Genomic DNA, 26540 nt, shown 5'->3' on the forward strand with positions numbered 1-26540 from the left:
AGATTTTTAGGCTTTAGTTGAATTATAAAATTAAAAATGATATTTATTTTATTAATTTACTGATATAATATCTAACGCGTTATACAAGAACATATTAGGTAAAATTACAAATTTAGATTTAATTAACCAAAAATGATAAATTATAAGCCTATTTATTAAGAAAAATAAAATTTAACTTATTTAATTTTTAGAAAATTAAAATTTGACTTATTTAATACTTACTATTTTTAGGTTAATTAAATCTAAATTTTGTTAAAATACATTATTATATAGAATAATACTAGATATAGTATCAGTATATTAATAAAATAAATATTATTTTAAATTTTTATAATTTAATTAAAATTTAAAAATTTGATATTATTTTATTTTTAAAAAATTTAAATTAAATTTATTTAATTTATAAATATAAATTTAAAAATTATTTACTAAAAAAATTTAATTCATTCATGTATTTAATTTTGGACATAAATTGGAGATGCAAATTGAACCTTAAACCACCTAGACAGCTATCGTAAATTTAGCAAAACCCTTTGCAGAGAGCGTAGACCTTTCTATTTTTGTTTTATTTCCGTTTTTTTATGTCTTCAGAGAGAGGGCAAATAAATAACTAAAGATTGACGCCATTGATTGCGTAAGCAGAACACAGCTACGATTGCTGACGAAACCAATATCGTCACCAAAACGACTTCACCTCCCTAACGACTCCGCCACCACCACCGACCTGTCAAAACACCACTTCCCAGAAAAAGTTATATATTTTTACTTTTTCTATTATTTTTATTTTTATTTATTTATTCATTTATTTTTACATTACCAAACATATTTCCCTCTTTCTCGCTTCCTTGCTCTGTTCCTTTGAAAGCGAAAAATGAAGTTTCGGCCACAACACACATATGCCACGTGCTCATGAAATTCATCGTTACCCACTTTCTTCTAATCTCTCTCTCTCTCTCTCTCTCTCTCTCTCTCTCTCTCTCGTAAACGCTTCTGGTTTCAGTTTTCTTTCAACTTCTGGGCATCTCTTGGATAGATAGATAGATCTGGTTTTTTTTTTTAGCTTTTCTTTTTTTGGGATTATTTCATATAGATTTTGTGCTGATATTAACAATTTACTGTGTATAAATTGTTTGTTATTGTAGTATGTTGACTTGATGGTCTTTGATTAAACTCAAGCAAGAAAGTTCCTGCCAATTTTTATAGCTATAGCGAATAATCTAACTTACTGTCAATAACAAAGCCTTGACTTTTGCCAATGTTTCATGTTTATTTGTCTTTGTTATGGGAGTTCTACAAATGATTTCAATTGAAAAGTATCAATTTTAATTACTTAATTTGATCGTGTTCATATCTGTATGCTTGTTTGTGCAATACCCATTTCGAATTCAGCTATAAAAATTATTTATTCTTGTGTTAATTTGCTGGGTTTTGAATGTCAAGAGTGCTTTGTTTTTTAATTCTAAATAAGTTTTCCTAGCTTAAAGTAGTCTGTAATTATTATTTTCCTTTTCGAGTCTTTTTTGCTTTCTTTCGATGAAAAGTTCATCGATATTAAGTTTGGAAGAAGGTAGCTATAAGTTATGGACCATAGTTAACAATTTATAGAAATTCTCAAGTAGATTAATGGCTAATTTATCCGAGCCATCATCATCTTTGAGCTTTACTTCATCTTCTCATGCATCAAATGGCTCCATTACTCAAGCCATATCGACCTCTTCAGGCTTTGAGGCAAGGTCTAGTCTTGAGGTGATCAGTTTAACCAAGCTCAGCTCCAATTTAGAGAAGCTGCTGATTGATTCCAGTTGCGATTATAGTGATGCTGATATTGTTGTTGAGGGTAAACCTGTGGGCATTCATCGATGTATTCTAGCTGCTAGGAGCAGGTTTTTCCATGACTTATTTAAACAAGAAAAGGGGTCTCTAGAGAAGGATGGGAAACCAAAGTATTGTATGAATGATTTGTTACCTTGTGGAGAGGTTGGATATGAAGCCTTTCTTATTTTCTTGAACTACTTGTATACCGGAAAACTTAAGCCTTCACCAATGGAGGTATCAACTTGTGTTGATAACGTATGCACTCATGATGCCTGTAGACCTGCAATTAATTTTGCTGTGGAATTGCTATACGCCTCATCCATATTTCAAGTACCAGAGCTGGTTTCACTTTTCCAGGTCAGTGCTTTGTGTATAATGTATAATTTTACTGGAGCAGCAATTCAGAGGTTCCAATTATGCGTGACATCTCTATATATTTGTATTGTTGATACATTTGTATTGTTGCTTCATTATGGTATATTTGTAATGTCGCTTCATTATGGTATATTTGTAATGTCGCTTCATTATGGTATGCTTTTTTTCATGGAAGCTTTCGTAGTGAAAAGAAGAGGCCACTTTGTTATGAGATAAGTGAAAAAGGGAAAAAAAAAAAAAAAAACTAGGGGCCCTTATTTTCATCTGTAAACTGCTTTTTGGACTCTGACAAAAGTCTAGAAAAAATTTAGTGATATCGTACTTTATATGTTTACAGAGACGCCTTCTTAACTTTGTTGGTAAGACTTATGTGGAGGATGTAATCCCAATCCTGGTTGTTGCCTTCCATTGTCAATCAAATCAGCTTGTTGCTCAATGTGTGGATAGAATAGCAAGGTCAGATCTTGATAACATCTCAATAGAGAAAGAGCTTCCATATGAAGTTGCAGAGAACATTAGATTGCTTCGCATAAAGCCTATTTCTGATGATGAAGAAAACGTTGAGGTTGTGGACCCCTTGCGTGAAAAGAGAATCCGAAGAATTCACAAGGCATTAGATTCTGATGATGTTGAGCTGGTAAAACTTCTTCTGACAGAGTCTGAAGTGACAATGGACGATGCCAATGCACTTCACTATGCTACAGCATACTGTGACCCTAAGGTTGTTTCTGAGGTGCTTGGCCTTGGTCTTGCTGATGTGAACCGTAGAAATTCACAAGGCTATACAGTTCTCCACATTGCGGCAATGCGAAGAGAACCATCAGTGATAGTATCTTTACTGACGAAAGGGGCTTGTGCTTTAGATTTAACATCAGATGGGCGAAGTGCTGTTAGCATCTGCCGAAGGTTGACCAGGCCAAAAGATTATCATGCTAAAACAGAGCAGGGGCAGGAAGCAAATAAAGACCGGCTATGCATTGATGTTTTAGAGAGAGAAATGCGGAGGAACCCGATGGCAGGAGATGCTTCTATCACTTCCCAAGCAACGCCTGATGATTTGCACATGAAGCTTCTGTACTTGGAGAACAGAGGTATTATCATACAGATGATATTTTTGAACTTGAATGGCTAATCTTTTTCACTGAACTTGATATACAGTTGTGTGTTAGTTTTTATTTGTCTTATTCTCAATGGAACCAGTTGTACTCTGGATCTCATTGTGTTACAGAGAATTATATTCTATGTTCTGATTCATAACTATTTGTGATGATCTGGTATATCAACTTCCTCAGTGTTCTAAGATTATTGAATTTGATTTTATGAAACAGAAAATTTTGGTTATTTCTTGAATCTCTTCCTCATCCATGATAATAATGATGTTTTGTTCAAGAGACCCAGATATTAAGTTTGTGTTTTACTTAAAGAAAGCTAAGCTAGTTTTCTGGAGAACTTCTCTAAGAAAATTAGAAAACAGAATTTTTGTTCAATTGGTGTAATTCTGTAAATAGAAAATAGAAAACCAGTTTTCTGTGTTTTCCAAATTGTAACTAATCTTTGAAAATCAAGTTTAACGTGTTTTCTATTGTTGTCTTCTATACAAAATGTATTGTTTTCCATTTAGAAAACAAATGAAGTTTCCATTTAATGTCCAATTATAGCAGAAGTTTAGGTTGTTACCCAGTTTAACATCAACCATCTATTTTTTTTTTTCTTTTCCTCTTATTCATTATTGCATGGGCTATTATTATCTCATTCCCTCAATTTTGTATTATTTTCTTATCTAGATCCTAACGCCAGAATTTATCTTTTTTTTTTTTTGTCAAACGTTTTTTTTTTTTTTTTTTCATTTCCTTAAAGTAAGTCTCCACCATTTTCACTATGTTTACTTAATTGATTTTTTTTTCTCACAATTTTTTATTCATTCATTCTTTTAAATGTGTTACTTTTTATATCTTTTAGGTATATTATATGTTTTACAACAGTTTTTTTTAACATCTTAAGTATTAAAGTCATAATAGAAAGACCACATTTTGATTCTTAACTACAGAATATAACTGTCAGCAAAATGCTTTTCTAATTTTCTAAGTTAGAATATAGTTCTCTCTTCTTAATTAATGAACACAGTTCACTATGTTTACTTCATTGATTTTTTTTTTCTCACAATTTTTTATTCATTCATTCTTTTAAATGTGATACTTTTTATATCTTTTAGGTATACTATATGTTTTACAACAGTTTTTTTTAACATCTTAAGTATTAAAGTCATAATAGAAAGACCACATTTTGATTCTTAACTACAGAATATAACTGTCAGCAAAATGCTCTTCTAATTTTCTAAGTTAGAATATAGTTCTCTCTTCTTAATAAATGAACACAGTTTCCAGAATTCACAGAAAATGAGAAGTCACTATTTTCAAAGAAAACTGAAAATGGATAATAAAAAATTTGTTTTCTATAAGTAAACACGCCCTTAAGATTTCCAATTTTGACCATAAGTGTATGGTTGACCTTGTTAGGATATGCATACTGTAATTGGACTCCTTGTTATAAAGTAAATCAATCACCTAATAAATATCTAGCTCATTTCTCCCTTATCCCATTCTATGCCATGAAGATTCAAAATGATAATAAACAATGTAGCAGTTGTAAACAGTAGGAGTAATATAGATGATATGTGGTGTAATGGTTTTCTGCAACATGGCACATCTTGCTTTATATCTTTTTATGCATAATTTGGTGATTGGACTTAATAGTGCCCTGCCAAGTGTCTGCTCTTTCTCTATTTTCAAATATTTCATTTTCTGTTTCATACCCAGTAGGCTTGGTGAAATATAAGTTGGTCTCATAAAGTATATAATGCTATAAAGTAAAACTTAAAATATTTAACACAAATGAAATTTCTACCGTATTACAATCTTGATCAAGTGAACTATGTCCTGCACATGGATTGTGCTTACATATGATAAAATCTATATTCTGTGTATCAGTGGCATTTGCACGATTATTCTTCCCTGCTGAAGCCAAGGTAGCCATGGACATTGCACATGCCCAGACAACATCCGAGTTTGCTGGCCTTTCTGCAACAAAAGGCTCAAATGGGAATTTTAGGGAGGTTGATTTAAATGAGACACCAATAATGCAGAACAAAAGACTGCGTTCCAGGTTGGAAGCCCTTATGAAAACAGGTATGTGCAGGCTGGTTGCTTTTTTTGTTTGTCTCCCCCTTGATTCAATTTCTATTAGGACAAAGGGTCAATTTGTTCCTTTAACTTATGTCTAGGTGTCAAATAGATCGGGTCTCTACTTTTTGGCAAATAGACCCTTCAACTTCTATTTTAAGACCATTTTGGTCCAATTTTTGCTGAGAATGATGCCTGTCCATCACGCTTCCAAAAAATAAATTAAGATAGTTTTAATAAATAATAAAACTGTATTATCTAATTTCTATATAATTTAGTTATAACCTTGAGATAAAAAGATTTCAAAAAATTAAACAATAATTAAACAAACAACCATAGTAGCAGCAACAGCACTGTCACTGGCAGTGTCAGTGGCACTGTCACACACAGTTGCTACCACAACAAAAACATAACCACAAATATTTTCTTCTAACATTAGAAGCAATTATAATCATAATCATAAAATTAAAAGCACACATTTTTTTTTAAGAAAAAGAAATTTCTAATTGGAAAAGTACCCCTAGATCAATTGAAAAAAAAGAAAAACTATCATCAAATCCACCCATCCTGCCATTAAACCCGTTGTCGCCGTCACTGAATCAACCCATTGTTTCCATCAGATCCACTTATCATTGCTAAGATTGATAAAAATACTTGTAAGGAGTCTGAAATGTACTTATGATCTTGAGGAAAGAATGAATATAAAGAGAAAGGAAAGAGTTGGAAGTGTAGTTTGTAATAATTCTAAACAAAAAAAATAAGAAAAACCTAAAAAGCTGAAAATTAGCTTTAAATCTTGCTGTAAATTTCTTGCCATATTGAGGAATTAGATTAGGCCTGGGAAATGGGAAATGTAAGAATGATCATGATTAAGGAAAGGAAAAATAAGATAAAGAAAGAGAGTAATATTAAAATTTGTTCTTATATATATATTTCTATATTTTGAGAGATGTTGCTTTATATATTAAACAAATAAACTCACCTTCCACAGCAAGTGCATGTTTTGAACTACAAGTTTTAGTCAGAATTTGCGCTCATTGGAACCAATATATGCAAGTTATAGTTTTATATGGCCAAAATTTCGTTTTGGCCTTTCTTTGGCCCAACATCGGAAGTTCAGAGGCGAAAATTGATCCTTTGTCCATTTCTACTATCGATTTTACTATATTTGTGTTATGATTTCTCTTTTTTGGACGCAAACTGAATGAAAAGAAGAACAGAAGAAGATATGGATAATAATCTTTCATCGATTGGCTGACAACTCACTGATGGCCTAATAGTTATAGACTTTACTGGATTAAACCCTCACGTTCCTGCCAGTCTTAAATTGGAAACAAATGAAAACAATTTCATTAAGTTTTGCCTCAAGATTAATGGTATGGACCAACACCTCACCTTCTTTCCCCTTCATATTGCGATTCTCCTTTTGAGGTCTAAATGCTCCCAACAATTATGCATCTGTTTGCACTGTTTTTCATTTTCATGTTCAACCTTGCTGGTTCTCTAGTGCATTATCACTCTTACAAAGGGATACAACAGCCAGGCCTCTTTTCCGGCATGTTAATATCAGAGAAGTTTTTTGTTGTTAATGAATGGACATGGGATGGTTCTGTATTCTGGGAATTACAAACATCAATTTTTATGACTGTTCTCTTATATAACCTGTTGTTTCAATCATGACAGTGGAAATGGGTCGACGGTATTTCCCTAAATGCTCCGAAGTGCTTGATAAATTCATGGAAGATGACCTTCCTGATTTATTTTACCTTGAAAAAGGCACCCCTGATGAACAAAGAATCAAGAGGATGCGCTTCATGGAGCTTAAAGATGATGTCCAGAAGGCTTTTAATAAGGACAAGGCTGAGCGCTCAGTGTTGTCTTCCTCATCATCCTCATCTTCTCTGAAAGATGGGACCGACAAGGTTAGAAGATTATGAGGTTATGTCAATTATGTCTCTATAAGCCTTGGAGCAAATTGTGCAGCGATTTCTAAATACTAAAACTAGCTGACTGCAAAAGAACAATATGTGATTGTTTGATCACTCAATTTTAGTGTAAATTAGATCAATTAGCTTAATTTCAGTCAACATGCAACATATAAAAAAAGAATTTGACACTTCACAACTGTAAATATGTGGACTATTACAGTCTCACAGCGAGATTTCATGCAAATAATTTACGAGGTTGTGCCACTCTTTCAGTTGCGGTTTGACCACAATCAAGCTAATTGATCAAATTTGCAATTAAAGTTTAGTGATCCAAAAATTGCAGTTAAATCTTTTATGAGCACAGCTATTATCAGTGTAAAATTCAGTGATTGCTGATACAATTTACTTCAAGCTTTATGATTGAAAATTTTGTTAGAGTTTCTGCAATGAAGGGTCGTAAGAGTGTTGGCTCTGCGTGTATCATTTTAGCTAGCAGAAGAGCTACCTGACTCAATGAGCTAAACTCCAGATGCTATAAAGCCAATAGCAGCTTTGGGAATTCATAGAAAATGTTCTTAGTTACCTGTAAGAGAGAATGTTACTAGAAAATGGCAACTGATTCTTTCAAATTTGTAATTATGCTATTCTTAGTTTCTCCAGGTCAAACTCCAATATGAAAGCTTATGCTATAGTTTTTCATTTGGTAGATTAAAAAAAAAAAAAGGATAGTGTGGTTCACTACTTCAAATAAATTCGGTGGTTTTTTAATATAAAATTCCAAATTTTTGTAGTTGGAACTGATTCTTGATGCATCAATTGGTTTGATAATGGCTATATAAAATGATGTTCATCCATTGCAGTACACACATCTATGGGTTTGATAATGGCTATATAAAATGATGTTCATCCATTGCAGTACATGTGTGTACTATTTCCTTTTACTCATTCGCTCACATTAACTATTTGATTTGGTACAATGGAATTGACATATTAATATTTCACTTCAATTGATAATATATTTAGCTTTAATAAATTTTTTGGTACTTCAAATTTTTGTAACAGTCTTATGGTATCATTTTGATGTATATATATTTTTATTATTATGATAAATTGTTACTACTTATAAGTTAATAAAAATTGTAGAGGTTGTTAATCTTATACAATATCTTTTTTTATTATTGCTACTAGTTTAGTATGTTATTCTAAGATTTTACTTATTTAAAAATGTAATTAAATATTGAAAAAAATTAGTGTGATGCTTTTTATAATTAAAATTATTATATAATTAAAAAAATAATTATTAATCAATATAATATTTAAAAATATAATACAAATACTACTTTTAAGATTATAGTTATTGTTGATTTAAAATCTTGATAGAGTTGAATTTCTAGCATTAGCCTTGATTAAAATCCTCTTATGTTATTGTCATCTTAATAAGTGATGTTTAAATAATTTTAACTATTGTAGATTTGTTATCTAAAAAGATAACTACTCATTTTTCAAAATTTAAAATAAAATTTTAACCATTCAATTTAATTTAAAATAAAACGTGGAACTTACAAACATGATAGGTCAATGTTCAAGTTGAACATAAAAGAATTTTAATCCTTAGATTTATATGAATTATTAATTAAAATTGTTTATATTATTTTCAATTAATAAATGATCAAATTAACTTAATTAATTAAATATTAATAAAACATCATATCAGTAAATTTATTTGTCCCTCTCCATTATATATTATATAACAACTAATTTAATACAAATCACAATATTTAATAGATACATCTTAATATAAATATTTACAATAAGCAATATAATGATAAACTTAAATGCTTGATTAAAAAGAGATATAAAACAAAAAGTAAATAAATAAAAATTATTAAATTAATTTAAAAAGCTAATTTAGACAAGATATAAATAGAACAGATATAAAAACTTAGCACATTTTATTTATTTAAGCTATATTTATAGAACTGTTGATCCACTACTTTTTACTATAAAAAAAATAAATGTACTGTTTAAAAGTTCACTGGAAATTATTCTATAGAAGGAGAGTAGTAAAGTGTTTTTTTAAAAGTTTGATAAGAGATGTGTGTCTTCATTTTTTGTGAGAGGAGCTTTTTTATATTGTGCATTTACTATCTTTATAAGTGTTTTGATGTGTCTTTTGTTTTCTCATTTTCTTCTCTTTATGGAATGTGTCCTCGATCATGTCTTTTTATTTTCTTCTTCGTATTAAAGCTACCTTCTTTTCTTTTAAAGCCATCAAGAGCCATTAACTTAGCATCCAAATACCAAGGCTTGTCTTCTTGTCTTGTCTTGACCCTTTTTCCACCCAAATCTCAAAGCCTATGTCTTCCCCCTTTTCCCTAGACTCCTTTTCATATATCTTCATGTGGGGTTGATTTTTGCTTTTTCTTTTGTTTCTTTCTCTCATTTTCTTTTTTATATATACAAGCTTTATATAATTTACATGTATAATCTTATACCTACTAAATAAGTAGGCGCTAGTGGCAGTTTCAAACGCGCACCTAAGTGTCTTTAGCAAGTTCAGTATTGCAAGGCTTTTTAACCTAATCGGAAATATAATAATTAGTCATACAGACTAGTGCGGATATAAAATCACTTTTTCGGGATACTTTTACTAATTTGAGTGGCGTACGAGATTCCATAAGAAAGCTTCACCACATCTAGAAATGGATACAAAAGCCAACTTTATTATTTATGTAAGTCTTTAATTTTATTATTTAACAAGTTATTCCCTATAAATACAACAATATTTATTTCCAAACATTCAATACAACATGTTAGGTCCTCTTAAGTCTAGCCCATTTTATTAAGCCCAATCCAAATTAAATTTATTAACCTATTTTAATTATTAATTATGTACAAGGCTTAACCTAGTCTAGCCCAATTACAAGTTACGCTTTAATTCCAAGCCTTGAAGCCTAGATGGACTACTTTCTTATGCAAAGGTTCAATTATGTGATCTTAAATTTAATATGATCCGATTAATTAAAGTATGGCAAAGCCCACTAGGTCTATATTTATTTTAGATTTAGCCTAATTATCATATGATTAACCTAATCGGCTATAATTTTCATGTTGGATTTAATTTTTAACTTTAGGCTCCATGTGTCCAAATTTTAATTAGGCAATCACATTAAGTTATTTAGCATATATCAAGCATAAAGTAAAAAATGAAAGTGCATAAAATTGAATCTAGCTATTATAAACTTTTTCTATAACTAAAGAACGAAAGAAAAACACCTAAAAACTAAGTACAATACATAAAATTACCAAAATACATCAAAAACTCAAAAATTAGGTCGAAGCTGATTGGTCCAGGGCATAGACTTGATGGACTATGGGGCTTAGATGGTCTTTCTACGAATTTCTTCAACTTTTCACGCTCAAAAATTTGATTAAAACATATAAAATTGAATAAATAACATAAAAATGCTCAAATAATTAAAACCTAAAAAAATGAAAACCCTAAAAATAAAAGCTGACAGTAAGTAAAAATAAAACTTTAAAGCAGATTCCCAATGCAACAAATGAATTATGTTTTTCTAATAATTAGACTAATCCGATTTAAAATCCAATAAACTCATACTATTAGATTCAAAATTCAATGTGTTATAGCATGTTAATTCACAAGAAAAACTTATTCTAACCACATAGCTCATATGAAATAACAATAAACATCCTAAACATGTTTCTAGATTCATAAATAAACATAAAAGAAGCAGTAAGGCATAAGGTGTCGATAATATGGATGTGGAGGAACCCTCAGGTTGTCACTGTTGGCTGCTATTCTGCAAATCACAAGAAATGAGGAGGTAGTTGAGTAAAAAATAGGTTGAGAATCCAATGCAACTTGAGATTTCAAAAAAAGTTACTGTCATTCTAAGAAAAAGATTTTCTAATTTAGGATTCTTTCTTAGTGACTTCTAAGAAAAAGCTCTCTGTAGAGTTTTCTCTCAAGAGCTTATGTCCCTAAAAGAATTCTAACGATGAAAATTGCTAAATAGGGAGTTTCTCACTAATGAATGTTGCTCAACCTAGAAATAGGGATGTTGTTCTATTTATAGAGCAAGGGCTTGGAAACCCTAAAATCAAAACAATATGTTTTAGCTGTTTCAACGATTTTTTCTTTATTAGTCAATAATATCTAATAAAAATCTTTTAAAAATCTCAATAATTATCACAAAAATTTTCTAGAAACTTATTTTTATTTTTTTGGATGTTTAAATGTCAAAAATAGCATAAGACAGTGTTGAATCATGAAAAATAACCAATTGGCACTATGTAGAGCCAATTCAGCTCTATGTTTAGCTGATCGGCTTTGTGTAGCTGATTGGCTTCGAGGACTAAAAAGTTTAAAAATTGTGGCAATTTTTCATAAACTTGCTGAAATGACCATTTTACCCTTAAAGTTAATTCTTTTCTGACAATTAAAATCTAAATTAATTCTAGAAAAGTGATTTTAATTTAATTCTCAGTCCTAACTTAGTTTTGCCTATCCTCAGTCTCCCGAATTTCGAGAAATATAGTAACTTTCATCATAGGATTTTCTGTAATTCCCTCGATATCTGAATTAGAAAAATGGATGCTAACAGTAGAGTTATGCTTGCTCACTATCCGTGTGCATATTAACACATATATATCCATTTTCTTGTGCCAAATCTTAGGATGATGCTGATGATTCTTTCTCAATTGAATCATCATCATGATCAAGACTACTAAGGTTTGTTTTTCTCAATTCTTCTTTGGATCTTTTATTAATTTTAATTGGAAATTGATAAATTTTTGGTGGAGATAATGGTCAAACTGGTGTTCTTGATAAGGATGTCTCATTATTTAATGATATGATGGAATATCCATGCTGATATGAAATCTAAACTTCTCAAATTTGTCCCACTATTTCATTGATATAATTCTTTCTAAATATGAGATATAATAATAATTATAATCCTCTTTATCTTCTGGTTGGACTGCATAAGCCCATTGTACAACCATGGTATCTGAAAATAAAGCACAAAATACAATATTTGCTCCCTCCGGGTGATATTTTAATTTATATTGGGAAATTTTATAAAAATTTTCATCATAAGGGAAGGGGAGAAATCTTATTAGATAATTTTCATGTTTGAAACCAGTATTTAAACCAGTTTAGTATTGCTTTAAAAACTCTTGATTGTAATAGATACAAAGTATTTATTGGAGAATAATTAAATCTTCCTACACTAAAGTCGTAGTAGTTGTTACCCGTCTTAAGAATTTGATAAATGGTGTTGTAGTGTAAATTTATTGATTGTATACCAAGGGATCTAATTTATTCCACAAATACTGTATATTATTAATATGCAAAATTATTAAAAAATCTCTAGCTTAAACTTCAAATAATAATAGGATAATAAAATTAGACAGTGTGAATAACTCAGAAGAAATCACAATTAGAAACATAGAAAATGAATAAAATAATTGAAATATAACCTTAGAGTATATATTTATGATATTTATAAAATAGGTACTTTTTAGTTTAAAATAAATTATGCTATAAAACTGTAGAGAAAACAATATCAGTTATGAAAAATGATGATATTTTCCAACTATTATCATCTCATATAACAGAAGGATATGAAAAAACGTTTTAATTACTTACGTATATGATTAGTTCAAGTTTCTATAAAAGCACTTACTAAAACTGGTTTAAATAATTCAGCTATAATATATATTAGACACTGCAAACATAATGAATTCACTTATTCATTATTAGGAGTTAATAGAATCTATCCTTTGTAAAAGACTAATATATTTTAACTGTTTTTCAAATTTTACTGTTTCATTAAAATATCCAAATATATTAAAAATTTTAATGTTATTTGCAAACACAAGGTCTTGATATAACATATGGGTCACAAAATATAGCACTAATACTATAAAGTTATGACAACAATAAGTCCAAATGGAAAGATAAATAGATACAAAGCATAAGAACTCAATGGAACCCCTCCTTTCTCTGTCTGATTCGAGGTTGAAGAGGTATGGCAAACAATGTTATTCCATACTAATATAGAGAAAAGTAATATTACTGTACCACGTCCTATAAAATGGAACAAGGTAATACTTTCAAAAAAATTAATTTTGCATTACAAAATATTTTTAAAATTAATAAAAAATAAAGAATTAGACAGGGTCATCGAATATGCAGAAGGAGAAATAAGATTTACATCACAAAGATTTACAAAAATTAATATTTCTGAATTAGAAAAAAAAGCACTGGCAAATATAGCATACATAACAATAACACCTAAAAGGGCAGCTTGCTCTTCATTATCTCAAAAAGAATATGAGGAAGTTCCTAGGAATATTGTTCTTAATGGAATTAGGCAGTCTAGTGAATAAATTAGCCATCCATTTTGTAGAATAGAGACTCCTGCATCAGCAAGAAAATACCAGGATGATGAACCCACATTCTCAGATGTATAATATAAGATAAATGTTTTAAAAAAGGAATTTAAAATAAATAAAATATGTTTTAATGTTGAATTCTATTCTAAAAAAGTAACAATAAGAGAGAATGATTCTTTGAGACTTTAAGTGAAAGGGAAAAAATTATTAAACAAAACAACTATAGACTTAAACACTTTAAATGTTAAGATTAATTTTTTAAATGATTCTTAGATATATGTAGAAATCAGTATATTAATGTACATGACAATTTAGATAATAAAAATATTAATATTTTAGATAAAATATTTACACTATATAAAATACTTTATTGGAATAATAGAATAATTCATATATCCTCCTAATTATACAATAGAAATTAGTAAAAATTCTAAATAGTCTAATTCAAGCTACACATTTAGAAATACAAGATAAACTCATTACTTTAAAATCTATAAGTACTCTAATAGATTAAAAATTACAGTAATTCACATTTATAAATTTATTTCAATTATTTTATATGCAGGAAAATTTGCCATATAAAAAAAGGAGAATTTTTATGTTTAACGTTTGGTGTTTAGCTCTTAGCTAATTTTAGAAGCAAATAAGCTTTTAAAGTCTTAAAAAATCTAAAATATAAGCCCTCTGACAGAAAATTTAAACGGTATTAATAGCTGATGTATATCTGAGAGTTGCTGATATATCATAGTTGGTCCTGCCAATCGAATAAAATTAATTTTTAATAATTTTTTTATGTAAAAGATAATTTTAAAATATTAATTAAATTTACTGTTTATCAACATTGGTCCTCTGCTCATTTTTTTACCCATCATAAGAACACCTCCAGATTCATCCTCGCCCTTTAGTTCCCACGCCACCTCGACCCACCACCAATCCATGCCATCTCCCACCGCCTTGCTAGTCTCATGACAACACCATTTAGTCGTCGACGATTAATAGTTTATCGCCGATGCTGCTAATATGTATTGTCCCCCATTTCTCATCCTTGTCGGCCGATGCCATTTCTCATCCTATTTTGCGATGTGTATAGTCGTTGATGTTGCTTCTCGTCGATGCCCCACCGGTTCTTCTCTGAAGACTGTTGTGCAGTGTCATAAAATTAAAAAATTGCAAAAGCGATACCGAACGGAGATCCACCGCGATCTATGCATGTTTGATAAAGTTTTTCTTTTTCTTACATTGAAAAACAACACTTTCTTACAATGTCTTCTTTGTTACATATACAAAAAAAAAAATCTCACTAGACTAGCTTTACACGTGTCTAGCTCCTATTGGTGTCAATATTCTATTAGGCCCCCTCAAGTTGGAGCATACAGATTTTGGATGCCCAACTTGGAGATGGAAGCTTGGAATAGAGTGGTAGGAAGGGGCTTTGTAAAAGAATCAGCCAATTGTTTTGATGAAAGGACTGGCATAAGATTGATGACTCCATGTTGAATTTTCTCTCGAATGAGATGGCAATCAATTTCTATATGCTTGGTCCTCGCATGATATACAGGATTCTCGGCAATTCTGATGGCAGAAAGGTTGTCACAATACAGATTTGCTAGAGAAAAGGGGAGCTGCAAGTCCTGAAGGAGGAAGTGAAGCCATTGGATCTCACATGTCACTGCAACTATAGCTCTATACTCTGCTTCACTTGAAGAGCGTGAGACTGTTTGTTGTTTCTTGGACTTCCATGAGATCAATGCTGAACCGAGAAAAACACAGAACCCAGTAATGGACTTTCTGGAATCAGGGCATGAAGGCCAATCAAAATCACTGAAGGCTTTAAGCTGGAGATCACCTGCTGCTGGGAAAAATAAGCCCTGTCCTGGAGTCCCTTTTCAAATATCGTAGAACTCTATGAGCTGAGGTCAAATGAGCATCTGTAGGGGCTTGAAGAAACTGAGATAACTGTTGTACTGCATATGCTATGTTAGGTCTAGTGTGGGTTAGGTACAACAGCTTGCCAATTAGACTTCTGTATGCTGTAATGTCTTGAAGAACCTGCCCACCTGTTCTAGACAATTTCTCAGTAGATGTTATTGGTGTTAGTACTAGTTTAGCTTCGAGAAACCAGTTTCTTACAAAATGTCTAAAGTGTATTTTCTCTAGCATAGGTTAATACCAGTTTTGGACCTGGCAACCTCTAATCCAAGAAAAAACTTGAGTTCTCCAAGATCCTTAATTTGGAAAGTATCATGAAGGAATCTTTTTACCTTTACAATTTCTGTCATGTCTGAACTTGCTAAGACAATGTCATCCACATAAATAGCTAAAGCAATAAAGTTTGATCCAGTACCTTTGGTAAAGAGCGAGGAGTCTGAAGTTGCCTGTTTAAACTTCTGAGTATGCAATGCAGCAGTTAGCTTTGCATTCCATTGTCTGCTTGCTTGTTTCAATCCATACAAGCTCTTCTTTAATTTGCAAACCGTATTGGTCTGCTTAGGCTGAAAACCAGGAGGCAAATCCATGTAAATCTCCTCTTGTAAGTCACCATGCAAAAAGGCATTGTTGATATCAAGCTGACAAAGGTTCCAGTCCTTCGCAGCAGCTACAGCCATAAGAGTTCTGATTGTGGTGATCTTTGCTACAGGACTAAAAGTATCAAGAAAGTCAATGGCAGACCTTTGAGTATATCCCTTAGCCATGAGCCTTGCTTTGTATCTTTCTAGAGTCCCATCAGCTTTAAGCTGTTTGCCCTTAGGTAAAGGAACTAATTTCTAAGTATTACTTTCTTCTAAAGCAGCTATTTCTTCAGTCATTGCTTGTTTCCAACAAGTATGTGAAATTTCCTGATTATAGTGTTTTGGTTCAGGTAATATTGCTGTATTACATATATAGGACTTGTAATAAGGTGAGATCTTGTCATAAGATAGAAATTGAGACATATGATGTGGTGTGGTTCTAGGTTTGGGCAGAGAAACTTCAAAATCGTGAAATTTTGATGGCAGGTGAATATTTCTAGTAGGTCTGGGAGAGGGTTGAGAAAAAGTACTTGAATTAATTGGAGGAGACTGTATGTCAGCAGTAGATGAATGGAGTGGATCAACTGTTTGTGAATCTGCCTTTTTGAAATCTTCAAGTGAACTTTCATTTTGATAAACAGGGATAAGAATATCATTGGATGATATTGTAGCAAAATTCTCTTTAAATGGGAAGCTGTTTTTTGTAAATGTTACATCTCTAGAAACAAAAATGCTTTTATTCTCTAAATTGTATACTCTGTAACCTTTAGTGTTTTTAGAAAAACCAATGAAAACACACTTGATTTCTCTAGGATGCATTTTTGTCTTAGGATGAGGTAAAACAGAAGCAAATGCTAGACAACCAAAGACTTTGAGCTGATCATAAGAAGGTTTGACCTTGAAAAGGATCTCAAAAGGAGTTGACTAGTTTAAAACTAGTGTTGGCTTCCTGTTAATTAAAAAAGCAGCATGCAGAACACAATCAATCCAAAAATAAAGAGGGAGATTGGCTTGAATCCTTAAACTTCGTGCAACAGAGAGAATATGCTACTGTTTTCTCTCAACAATACTATTTTGTTGAGGTGTATAGGTGCAAGAAGTTTGATGAACAATCCCTTTTGATTTGTAAAAATTGGTCATTTCAAATTCTTTGCCATTATCAGTTCTAAAGCATTTAATCTTGACTAAGAACTGAGTTTAAACAAGATGGTAAAAATCAATGATCAAATGTTTAGCTTCTGACTTAAGCCTCATAGGATAGATCCATAGGAATCTGCTCTTGTCATCAATTATGGTTAAAAAATATGAATGACCATATATGGTTATGGCAGGAAATGGTCCCCAAATGTCTAAATGAATAAGATCAAAAATTGAAGTAGAAAAAGAATTGCTAACAGGGAAAATAGGCCTTTTTTGTTTAGCCAAATGACAAACTTCACATTCAAAGCAATTATCATTAATCATAGCATTATGAAACAGATCAAGAGATTTCATTACTTGTTTAGAAGGGTGGCCTAGTTTGTTATGCCACAAAATAAAAACAACAACATTACAACTAGCAGAAAATGAATTTGGAAACTTCTCAGTATCTTCTTGTTGTAAAAGCTGATATAATCCATTCACTTGGTTAGCTATACCAGTCATCGTCCAAAGTTTCATGTCCTGAATATAACAAAAGTTGGAGGAAAAAATGAGAGAGTAAAGGTTGTTTTTGGTTAACTGCAAAATGGAGATAAGATTAAAGGCAAAATTTGGTATGTAGAAAACCCCATGAAGAATCAAGGAGGGTGATAATTTAACAGTGCCATACGTGTAACCTGAACTAATTCATTATTAGGCAACTTCACATATTTATCAGAAACTTTATAATGTCTTTTGAAAAAACTAAGAGAATTAGTAATGTGATCAGTAGCTCCTGAATCTACAATCCATTTACTACTGTGGAATTGCTTATAATAACATAAAACAATACCTTTCTCAGCAATAGGATCGAAGGCAGAAGATAGAGCATTGATCTGAGAGGTGGCTGCATTCTGAGAGTCAACTGCCTTTTCTTCAATCATAGACATCAAACTATTATATTGATCCCTTGTAAAAGTAATAGGACCATCATTATCAGATTTTTTAAAAGAGTTATCATTGTCATAATTCAATTGATATGCCATATGTTCAGTAGTTGAAAGATTATGACTGTCAGAAGGAAAAGATGCAACCTGGTTTGTAGAACTCGGAAAATTCTTGCTTGCTCCCTTGTATCCCGGTGGGAACCCATTCTTTCTGTAACACTTGTCAACAGGATGCCCATACATTCCACAAAAAATGCAGGTAGGCTTCTTGGCCCCATTGTTTAGAAAAATTCAAGAATTGCCAAAAAATCTCTTTTGACTATTACCAAGGTTAAATTGCTGCTTTCCTATTTTTAGCCTAAAGCCATTCATATTCTTCAAGTGTTGATTATGTCCAAGATTAAAACCAGTTGTGCTACTTCCAGCATTCATATTGAATTTCCACGAACTGTTTGTGAGAGTAAAAAGGTTGTGTGTGCTAATCTTTTTGTTTTGTCATTGTGCATAGCACGTGCATCATGCATCCCATGCATCATATGTATTATACTAACCTTTAGCCATATAGACTCTCTTGTGGATTGGAAGAGGCAAGATAGTGGGAGGCTAGAAAGAGTTGCCATTTCCCCAAGAATCAGAACTGTATTAGAGCATTTAGAAAGACCGAGACACTAAGAAGAGATGGCCAATGAAAGAGCCAATGAACAAGACATTGAGATCCTCAAGAATGTTGTAATCGAAGACTTGAGGTGTATGATTTGGGAGGAACTTTAGTAACTCCTAGCTGGGATGGCTACAAATCAGGCCCTACCTACTGCTCCTATTGTACTAGTTAACCCGCTTATTGCTATTGACCCCTACTGTGGTTGCCATTGAGACTGCTACTGCCACTCCTGTCACGGATAATGGCAATGCCAATGATGAAGAGTCAGCTAGAAAGGGAGTGCCCCAAAACTTTTAGGTTTTTGATGAGTTCATGCTTGACCAGGCTAAGAGGGAGACCGCCCTTGCCACCAACAAAGCTGTAATCAGACTGTGCCCGACTTGACAAGATGCAGGGTATGCTAGAAAATCAAAGGTTTAGACCCAACCTATGATTTTGAAGAGCTGGTATTGACGGGAGAAGACAAGTTGCCTGTGAAGTTCAAGATGCCCGGTATGTACAAGTTCAACGGGACTGGTGGACCTGAAAGTTCATCTGAAACAATACTTGACCATCATGGAAACTACTCAGTGGAGCAGGACGCAGATTGTTAAGCTATTCATTCTATCACTGGAAGGACCTGCAATCAACTGGTACCATAGTCTAGAGAAATCTGCCAAAGCTGAGTAGCAGGATTTGTGCAACTTCCTTATCAAGTAGTACAACTGCAACACTCATTTGGAGGTGTCAATTAGGGATCTTGAATCCACTAAGCAAAAGCCAATAAGTCCTTCTCTGATTTTCTAACTAGATGGAGGAATAAGGCTGTCATGATGAAGAATAAGCTCTATAAAAAGGACTAGGTTCATATGGTGGTTTAAAATGTTCTCCCTAGATGGGTTGAAAGGTTACAGATGATGAACCCGAAAACCTTCGTGGATCTGTATGATGACAGGTTGTAAATTGAGAAAATAGAGAATGACAAGAGAAAGACCGTGAGAACTGGCGTAAGGGCAAACTACTAGGCTGAAGGAAGTACGACCCCGGACATAAATGCTGTGCAACAATTGAGAAGTTTTCTAACTTCAAGCAACCTCTCTCTAAGATCTTTGAGAGATTGGTTCAAAATAACATGCTCCAACCTACCACCCTAAAGAACCCATCGAATCAAAACACATCCGAATACAAGCCCAACAATTACTGTGAAATCCACCAAGCACCTGGCCACCATACCAATAACTGCATCCGGCTGAAGCATGAAATCTAGGACCTTATCGATGCCGAAAAGCTCATTGACCCAGACCAGCTTAGCACTAGAAGGAACCCTTAACCAAGCTACAACAACACACCGCCCCTAAACTAAGTTTCGATTAACCCTTACTTCAACGAAGAGGAAATCATGAATTTTTTCATAGACCTACCCCAAGCCGAACTAGCAGCCGAGCTAAAAAGCCCATAAAGAACTTTCGCCGAACTGGGGGCACCACTATCCGTGGTGTTCCGACACCTAAAATGGAGTAAGAAACTTAAGCCCCAACCGTCGAAAGATAGTTCTAAGCCTTACAATGGTCAATAATGTGAGTATCACCAGACTCTCGGGCATGTGACGGACTAGTGCAACCGTCTCAAACATGAGATTTATGATTTAATCGACTCTAGAGAATAGGAGGTCTAGCAACTTTCTCGATTTGAGTGTGAAGACCTGCTTGGGCAGCTTTTAGGTAAATATGATTTTAGTGTCTGATATTCAAGGGCACCTCTACTGATGTTCGGATCGAAGATATTGTGCCAAGTGGTTGAGGATCAGATGACAATCAAACCACTTGTGAGCTTTATCTCTTGAAGGTCTAGAAAGAGGGCGAGAAGAAGTCGGTAAGAACTATTGACATCTAGTTTAGTTTTGGGGATAAGAATGAGGTTCAAGACACCGAGGCTAAGAACATCTGGGCAAACAACGATTCCAAGATTGAGCCAGCGGGTAAAGGTAAGGAAGTTGGTTTATAAGAGCTGAAGTAAGAGAAGCAAGCACTTGAAAAAAGGGATGCCGTGTTACTAGAACGGTGGAAGAAGGAGAAAAAGACAACTGATGTCTGGGAGCTACTGATGCATTCATCAAAACATAGAAAGGCTATGATCCAGGCCTTATCTAGTATAAGTGTCAGCGCAACAACTACCCATGAGGAGATGATCAAAATGGTAACTAACAAGACTACCGGGATAATTACTTTCTCAAATGAGGACCTACGACTTGAGGAAAGGCACCACAATAAGGCCCTTTATATAGCAGCAAAAGTGAAAGGAAAAGGAACCCCATGTGTGATAGTTGATGATGGGTTAGGTATTGATGTGTGTTCATCTCGCATACTCCCTAAACTAGGGATGACTATCAAGGACATAAAACCCTCGAACATGACCAGGGCCAATGACGAGACAAATTATCTTCGCATGGCTGTGGTCAAGCCCGTGTTGGTCAGCACGGGCCGAGTCCAGGCCACACTCAACCTCTAACTCCCAAAATCAATCCGTTGCTCCCTAACCGTGCCCTTGCCGATGCTGAGCCACCACAGGCCATGCTGGAGACCGTGGTGGCCTCGGAAATCATGCCAAAAGGCCATATTTGAAGATCAAAGGCTAATGGTTTAGCATGGCCAAAGTCCAAGCCGTGCTCAACCTTGAAATTCGAGCCTTTGTCCAATTTTGATGAATTTCATCCGTATTCATACGTATAACCCTCAAACACTAATAATGTTCATCAATGGTCACCTGAAACATGAAAGGAACCAAAACACATATGATTTTGGCATAAAACAAGATAAATATGCATAAAAATGCAAGTAATCAGGCATATAAACATATGTTTAACACAATGCATATCATGTTAGCATAACAACCACCCCCAAGGAGATGATCACAGTAACTAACAAAACCACTAGAATGATCACCTTCTAGGATGAAGACCTACCGCTTAAGGGAAGAGACCACAATAAGGCCCTCTACATAGTAGTAGAAGTAAAAGGGAAGAGAACCCCATGTGTGATGGTTGATGACAGGTCAACTATCAATGTATGTCCTTCTCGTATACTCTTTAAACTGAGAATGACTGCAAAGGACCTGAAACCATCAGACATGGTCATAAGAGCCTATGACAAGACGAAAAGAGATGTGGAAGTGATGTTTTTAGCATTATTGAAAATAAGTCCTATTGAATCCTAGGTGGAGTTCACTATCTTGGACATCTCGGTAAATTTTATACTATTATTGGGAATGCCATGGTTCCATGCCCTAGGAGAAGTCCCTTCCATAGTACATTAGAAAGTGAAACTCCCTCATGAAAGCAAGATTGTCACCATCAATGCCGAAGGTGGTAAGGTTGTTTCAGCAATCCAAGAAGCTGTCAAAGAGGTGGATGCGCCTACTGGATTCTAAGTGGTTGTGACTACATTGATCCTAAAGTAACTAGCATGTTCAAGAGAATGAACTTTGTACTTGGAATAGGGCTGGAAAAGAATCAACAAGGTGTTGCGGTGCTGCCAGACTTCAAAGGTCAGAAGACTTAGTGAGGTTTGGGACATTTTAAAGAAGAAGACGAAAGTAACCGAAGGGTAAGACTCTAAAAGACGTGTTCGTCCAGGAGTATAGGCCCTACTCTATGGAGCCTAAACCTGTTAGTGTAGCTGTGATTAAGATACCGGGATTTGAGATTTTTAAGAACCTGATTAGGATGGTCGAGCTAAGTATCAAGGAAGTTCGAGAGAAGGTAACCACCAAGATAGAAGAGTTGAAGCTAGAAGAGCCTACCGCTCAGTTGGAAAAGATAAGCCAAGAGGAGCTAGCTGGTCTTATTGAGAATAATATCATTGATATACTTTATAATGATGTAACAATGTCCGACATTTATAGGGACGATGTTTCTTTCCTTTCCAAGATCAATGATATGAATGATTTTGCTTGTGTAATATTTTTTCTGATGGTAGTGTGCATTATGATAATCATAACATATGCATGTTTGACATTAATTCCATACAAGTTGATTCATTTAATTTAGGCACATATGCAAATCTATGGAATATTTTAATAGCTCACAATATAACTCTTGGAGAAGTCCCTTCCATAATACATTAGAAAGTGAAACTCCCTCATGAAAGCAAGATTGTCACTATCAATGCCGAAGGTAGTAAGGTTGTTTTAGCAATCCAAGAAGCTATCAAAGAGGTGGATGCCCCTACTTGATTCCAAGTGTTTGTGACTACATTAATCCTAAAGTAGCTAGCATGTTCAAGAGAATGAACTTCATGCCTAGAATAGGGCTGGGAAAGAATCAGCAAGGTGTTGTGGAGCTGTCGGACTTCAAAGGTCAGAAGACTTAGTGAGGTTTGGGATATTCTAAAGAAGAAGACGAAAGTAAACCGGAGGGTAAGACTCTAAAAGACGTGTTCGTCCAGGAGTATAGGCCTTACTCTATGGAGTTCGAACCTGTTAGTGTAGCTGTGACTAAGATACCAGGGTTTGAGATTTTTAAGAACTTGATTGTTGACTGGATGGTTAAGCTGAATATCAAGGAAGTTCGAGAGAAGGTAACCACCAAGATAGAAGAATTGAAGCTAGAAGAGCCTACCGCTCAACTGGAAAAGACAAGTTAAGAGGATCTAGCTGGTCTTATATCTGTAATATTATTGATATATTTTATAATGATGTAATAACGTCTGACATTTATGAGGATGGTGTTTCTTTCCTTTCCAAGATCAATGATATGAATAATTTTGCTTGTGTAATATTTTTCCTGATGGTAGTGTGCATTATGATAATTATAACATATGCATGTTTGACATCAATTCCATACAAGTTGATTCATTTAAATTAGGCACATATGCAAATCCACTGAATATTTTGATAGCTCACTATATAACTCCTGAAGAGAGGAGAGAATTCGAGAAAATAATAGAAAAAAAGTGGTATTTGCTTGGTCCTACGCCAACATGTCAGGTCTAGACAAGAAATAGTAGAGCACTATATCCCAACTCATTCATATTTCAAGCCGGTCAAGCAGAAGATGAGAAAACTAAGGTCGGAATGGGTAAAGAATCCATCCACGGTAGCATAATCGGACTCAATAATTTGTTATCCATTTCTTGATTGCCAACTAGTCTAGGTCCTCTTTGGGTTTGCTTTCTTTTTTTAATTATTCTCTTTGCTCATTCATTCTCGCATTACACTTAGAATTTAGTTTTTAGTCATTAGTAAATTTAAAAACCTTCGTTATTAATTTTAGGCTAGATAACAAGGGAAGAAGTAGTAACTCTAGGATTCACTTTCCCAAGAGATACGATATTTTTAATACTTACTGTTGTGCTAAGCTGCATCGATAGGTTTACTGTCTTAGTTGTAGTTGCATAAGCATCGTATAAAGTTTTTGGCACCGTTGCCAGGAACTTGTTTGAAAACTAGAGAGAGATTTGCTATTTGTTACTTTAGTAATTTTTCTTTTATGTTTTTATCATTACTTTCTATTTAGTTATTCATTCATTTATTTATTGGGTTGTTGCTGCCTTGTTCATTTCAAGTAGTTTATGACCAGGAGTTCTAATCCTGCACCAATAGACCCTCTGCCCAAACTAGAGCGATCCCTCAGGCAGTTGAGGAAGCAATAGATGTAGAGGAGGAGGAGCATATTAAGATTTTTGTCCATACACCAGTAGAAATAGAAGACGGGAACAACAATGTCGCTGAAGCAAATAAGACGATGTACGAGTTTGCTAGACCTTCCTTGGAGGGGACGCGCACTAGTATATTGAGGCCATTTGTTGCAGCGAATAATTTTAAAATTAAGCCAAATGTCATTCAGATGGTGCAGCAAAGTGTATAGCTTGGGGGCTTGCCTAGTGAAGATCCTAACGCCCACATCATGAACTTCTTGGAGATTTGTGATACGTGTAAGATAAATGGAATAATCGATGATGCCATTCGGCTTAGGCTGTTTCCATTTTCCATGAGGGATAGAGCAAAGAGATGGCAAAGATGCGTAATGATATTTCTTCTTTTGTGCAGTTTGATGAAGATAGCATTTATGATGCGTAGGAGAGGTACAAGGACTTGCTGAGATGTTGCCCACACCACGGCTTGCCATTATGGTGCAGGTGCAGACTTCTTATAGTGGCTTGAACTCAGCCACGAGGCAGATGATAGATGCAGCTGCAGATGGGCCCATCAATAGTAAGACACCAGAGCAGGCCAGAACTTAATTAAGGAGATAGCCATGAACACATATCAGTGGTAGTCTTCTAGGAGTAGGCCAGGACGACAAGGAGTGGTGGACCAAGTAGATTTTACATCAGCCTTGGCAGCTCAGGTGGAGCTTTTGGCCAAGAAGATCGACCAGCTCCAGATGCCAGTCCACATGCAGCACAATATGGCTGCGAGTTTTGTGGTGGCTCGCACTAGAGTGCAAACTGTAATGCGGGAGGTATGTTTGCTTCTTCTTCATCTTCTTCTGCTGACCATGAACAGGTTAATTATATGAGAAATGCGCCCAGGCAGCAGAATAACCAGTACAACACATACAACACAAGGTGGAGAAACCATCCTAACTTTAGGTGGCGAAATAACAACACCTAGGGTCCATCAGGATTTTAGCGGTTGCACTAGCAGCAACCTCAACAGCAGACTGTTCTTTCTCAACTACCTCAGAACCAGGAGAATAAGCCCAATTTAGAGGAGTTGATGATGAAGTTTGTGTCCACTTCAGAGAACAAGTTTCAGTAGAGGGACACAACTCTTAGAAATCAGCAGGCCTCCATACAAAATTTGGAGAATTAGATAGGCCAGATTTCTAAGATGCCGGCTGAGAGACAGCTAAGGATGCTTCCTAGTACCATAGAGTCAAACCCGAGGGAGCATGTCAAGGCTATCACCTTGAGATCAGGTAAGCAGTTAGCTAGTTCTTTACCTATAGCTGATGATGATGTTATTGTGCAAGATGAGCTAGCTAGGAAGGAGCCAAAGCCTGAGGTGATAGAGCCTGTGCAAACTGAGGACAAGAAGAAGAGTCGTGTGAGGGAATACCAGCCTCCAATTCCATATCCTGCCAGGTTGAAGCAAGAAAAGGTTGACCAACAGTTTGGTAAGTTCTTGGATTTATTTAACCAGCTGAGGATTAACCTACCTTTTATTGAGGCTATATCGTAGATGCCCACGTATGCGAGGTTCCTGAAGGAGATTATAAGCAACAAGAGGAAGCTGGAGGACTTGGGACTTGTGACACTAAATGAAGAGTGCTCAACCATTCTTCAAAACAAGCTGCCAGTAAAGAGGCGTGATCTAGTAAGTTTCACTATTCCCTGTATTATTGGTGATTTGCATATTAGTGATGCTTTACCTGATTTAGGAGCTAGTATCAATCTAATGCCTAGCTATTTGTTTGAGCAATTAGGCTTGAGTGAGCCTAAACCTACTAGCATGAGCATACAGTTAGCTGATAGGACTGTGAAATATCCTAAGGGAATAGTTGAAATGTACTTGTTAAGGTAGACAAGTTTATATTTCCTATTGATTTTGTTGTTATGGATATAGAGGGTGACAATAGCGTGCCTTTAATTCTAGGTAGACTT

The 26540-nt window shown here is 34.1% G+C and overlaps 1 protein-coding gene and 1 non-coding gene across 2 annotated transcripts; one reads left to right on the forward strand and one right to left on the reverse strand.

Moving 5' to 3' along the window:
* The first annotated feature begins 728 nt into the window (after nt 1–728).
* Nucleotides 729–8090, forward strand: LOC8284149 (BTB/POZ domain and ankyrin repeat-containing protein NPR1). The gene is made up of 4 exons (XM_015720059.2): nt 729–2172; nt 2528–3281; nt 5178–5375; nt 7053–8090. Exons 1-4 carry the CDS (start codon nt 1624–1626, stop codon nt 7304–7306), a joined length of 1755 nt encoding a protein of 584 aa, XP_015575545.1. The 5' UTR covers nt 729–1623; the 3' UTR covers nt 7307–8090.
* Nucleotides 8091–24948: 16858 nt separating this feature from the next.
* On the reverse strand, nt 24949–25055 carry LOC112535081. Its single transcript, XR_003079280.2, has one exon. It is a non-coding gene; the product is annotated as a small nucleolar RNA R71 (small nucleolar RNA).
* Between the last annotated feature and the right edge of the window lie 1485 nt (nt 25056–26540).

Source organism: Ricinus communis, chromosome 4 (genome assembly GCF_019578655.1).
Source record: "Ricinus communis isolate WT05 ecotype wild-type chromosome 4, ASM1957865v1, whole genome shotgun sequence".
In the NCBI taxonomy this organism is placed as follows: domain Eukaryota; kingdom Viridiplantae; phylum Streptophyta; class Magnoliopsida; order Malpighiales; family Euphorbiaceae; genus Ricinus; species Ricinus communis.

Coding starts and splice junctions, on each gene's coding strand:
- LOC8284149 (XM_015720059.2), top strand. CDS start 1,624: ATGGCTAATTTATCCGAGCCATCATCATCTTTGAGCTTTACTTCATCT. Junction 2,173..2,527: donor AGCTGGTTTCACTTTTCCAG/GTCAGTGCTTTG, acceptor ATATGTTTACAG/AGACGCCTTCTTAACTTTGT. Junction 3,282..5,177: donor TCTGTACTTGGAGAACAGAG/GTATTATCATAC, acceptor TCTGTGTATCAG/TGGCATTTGCACGATTATTC.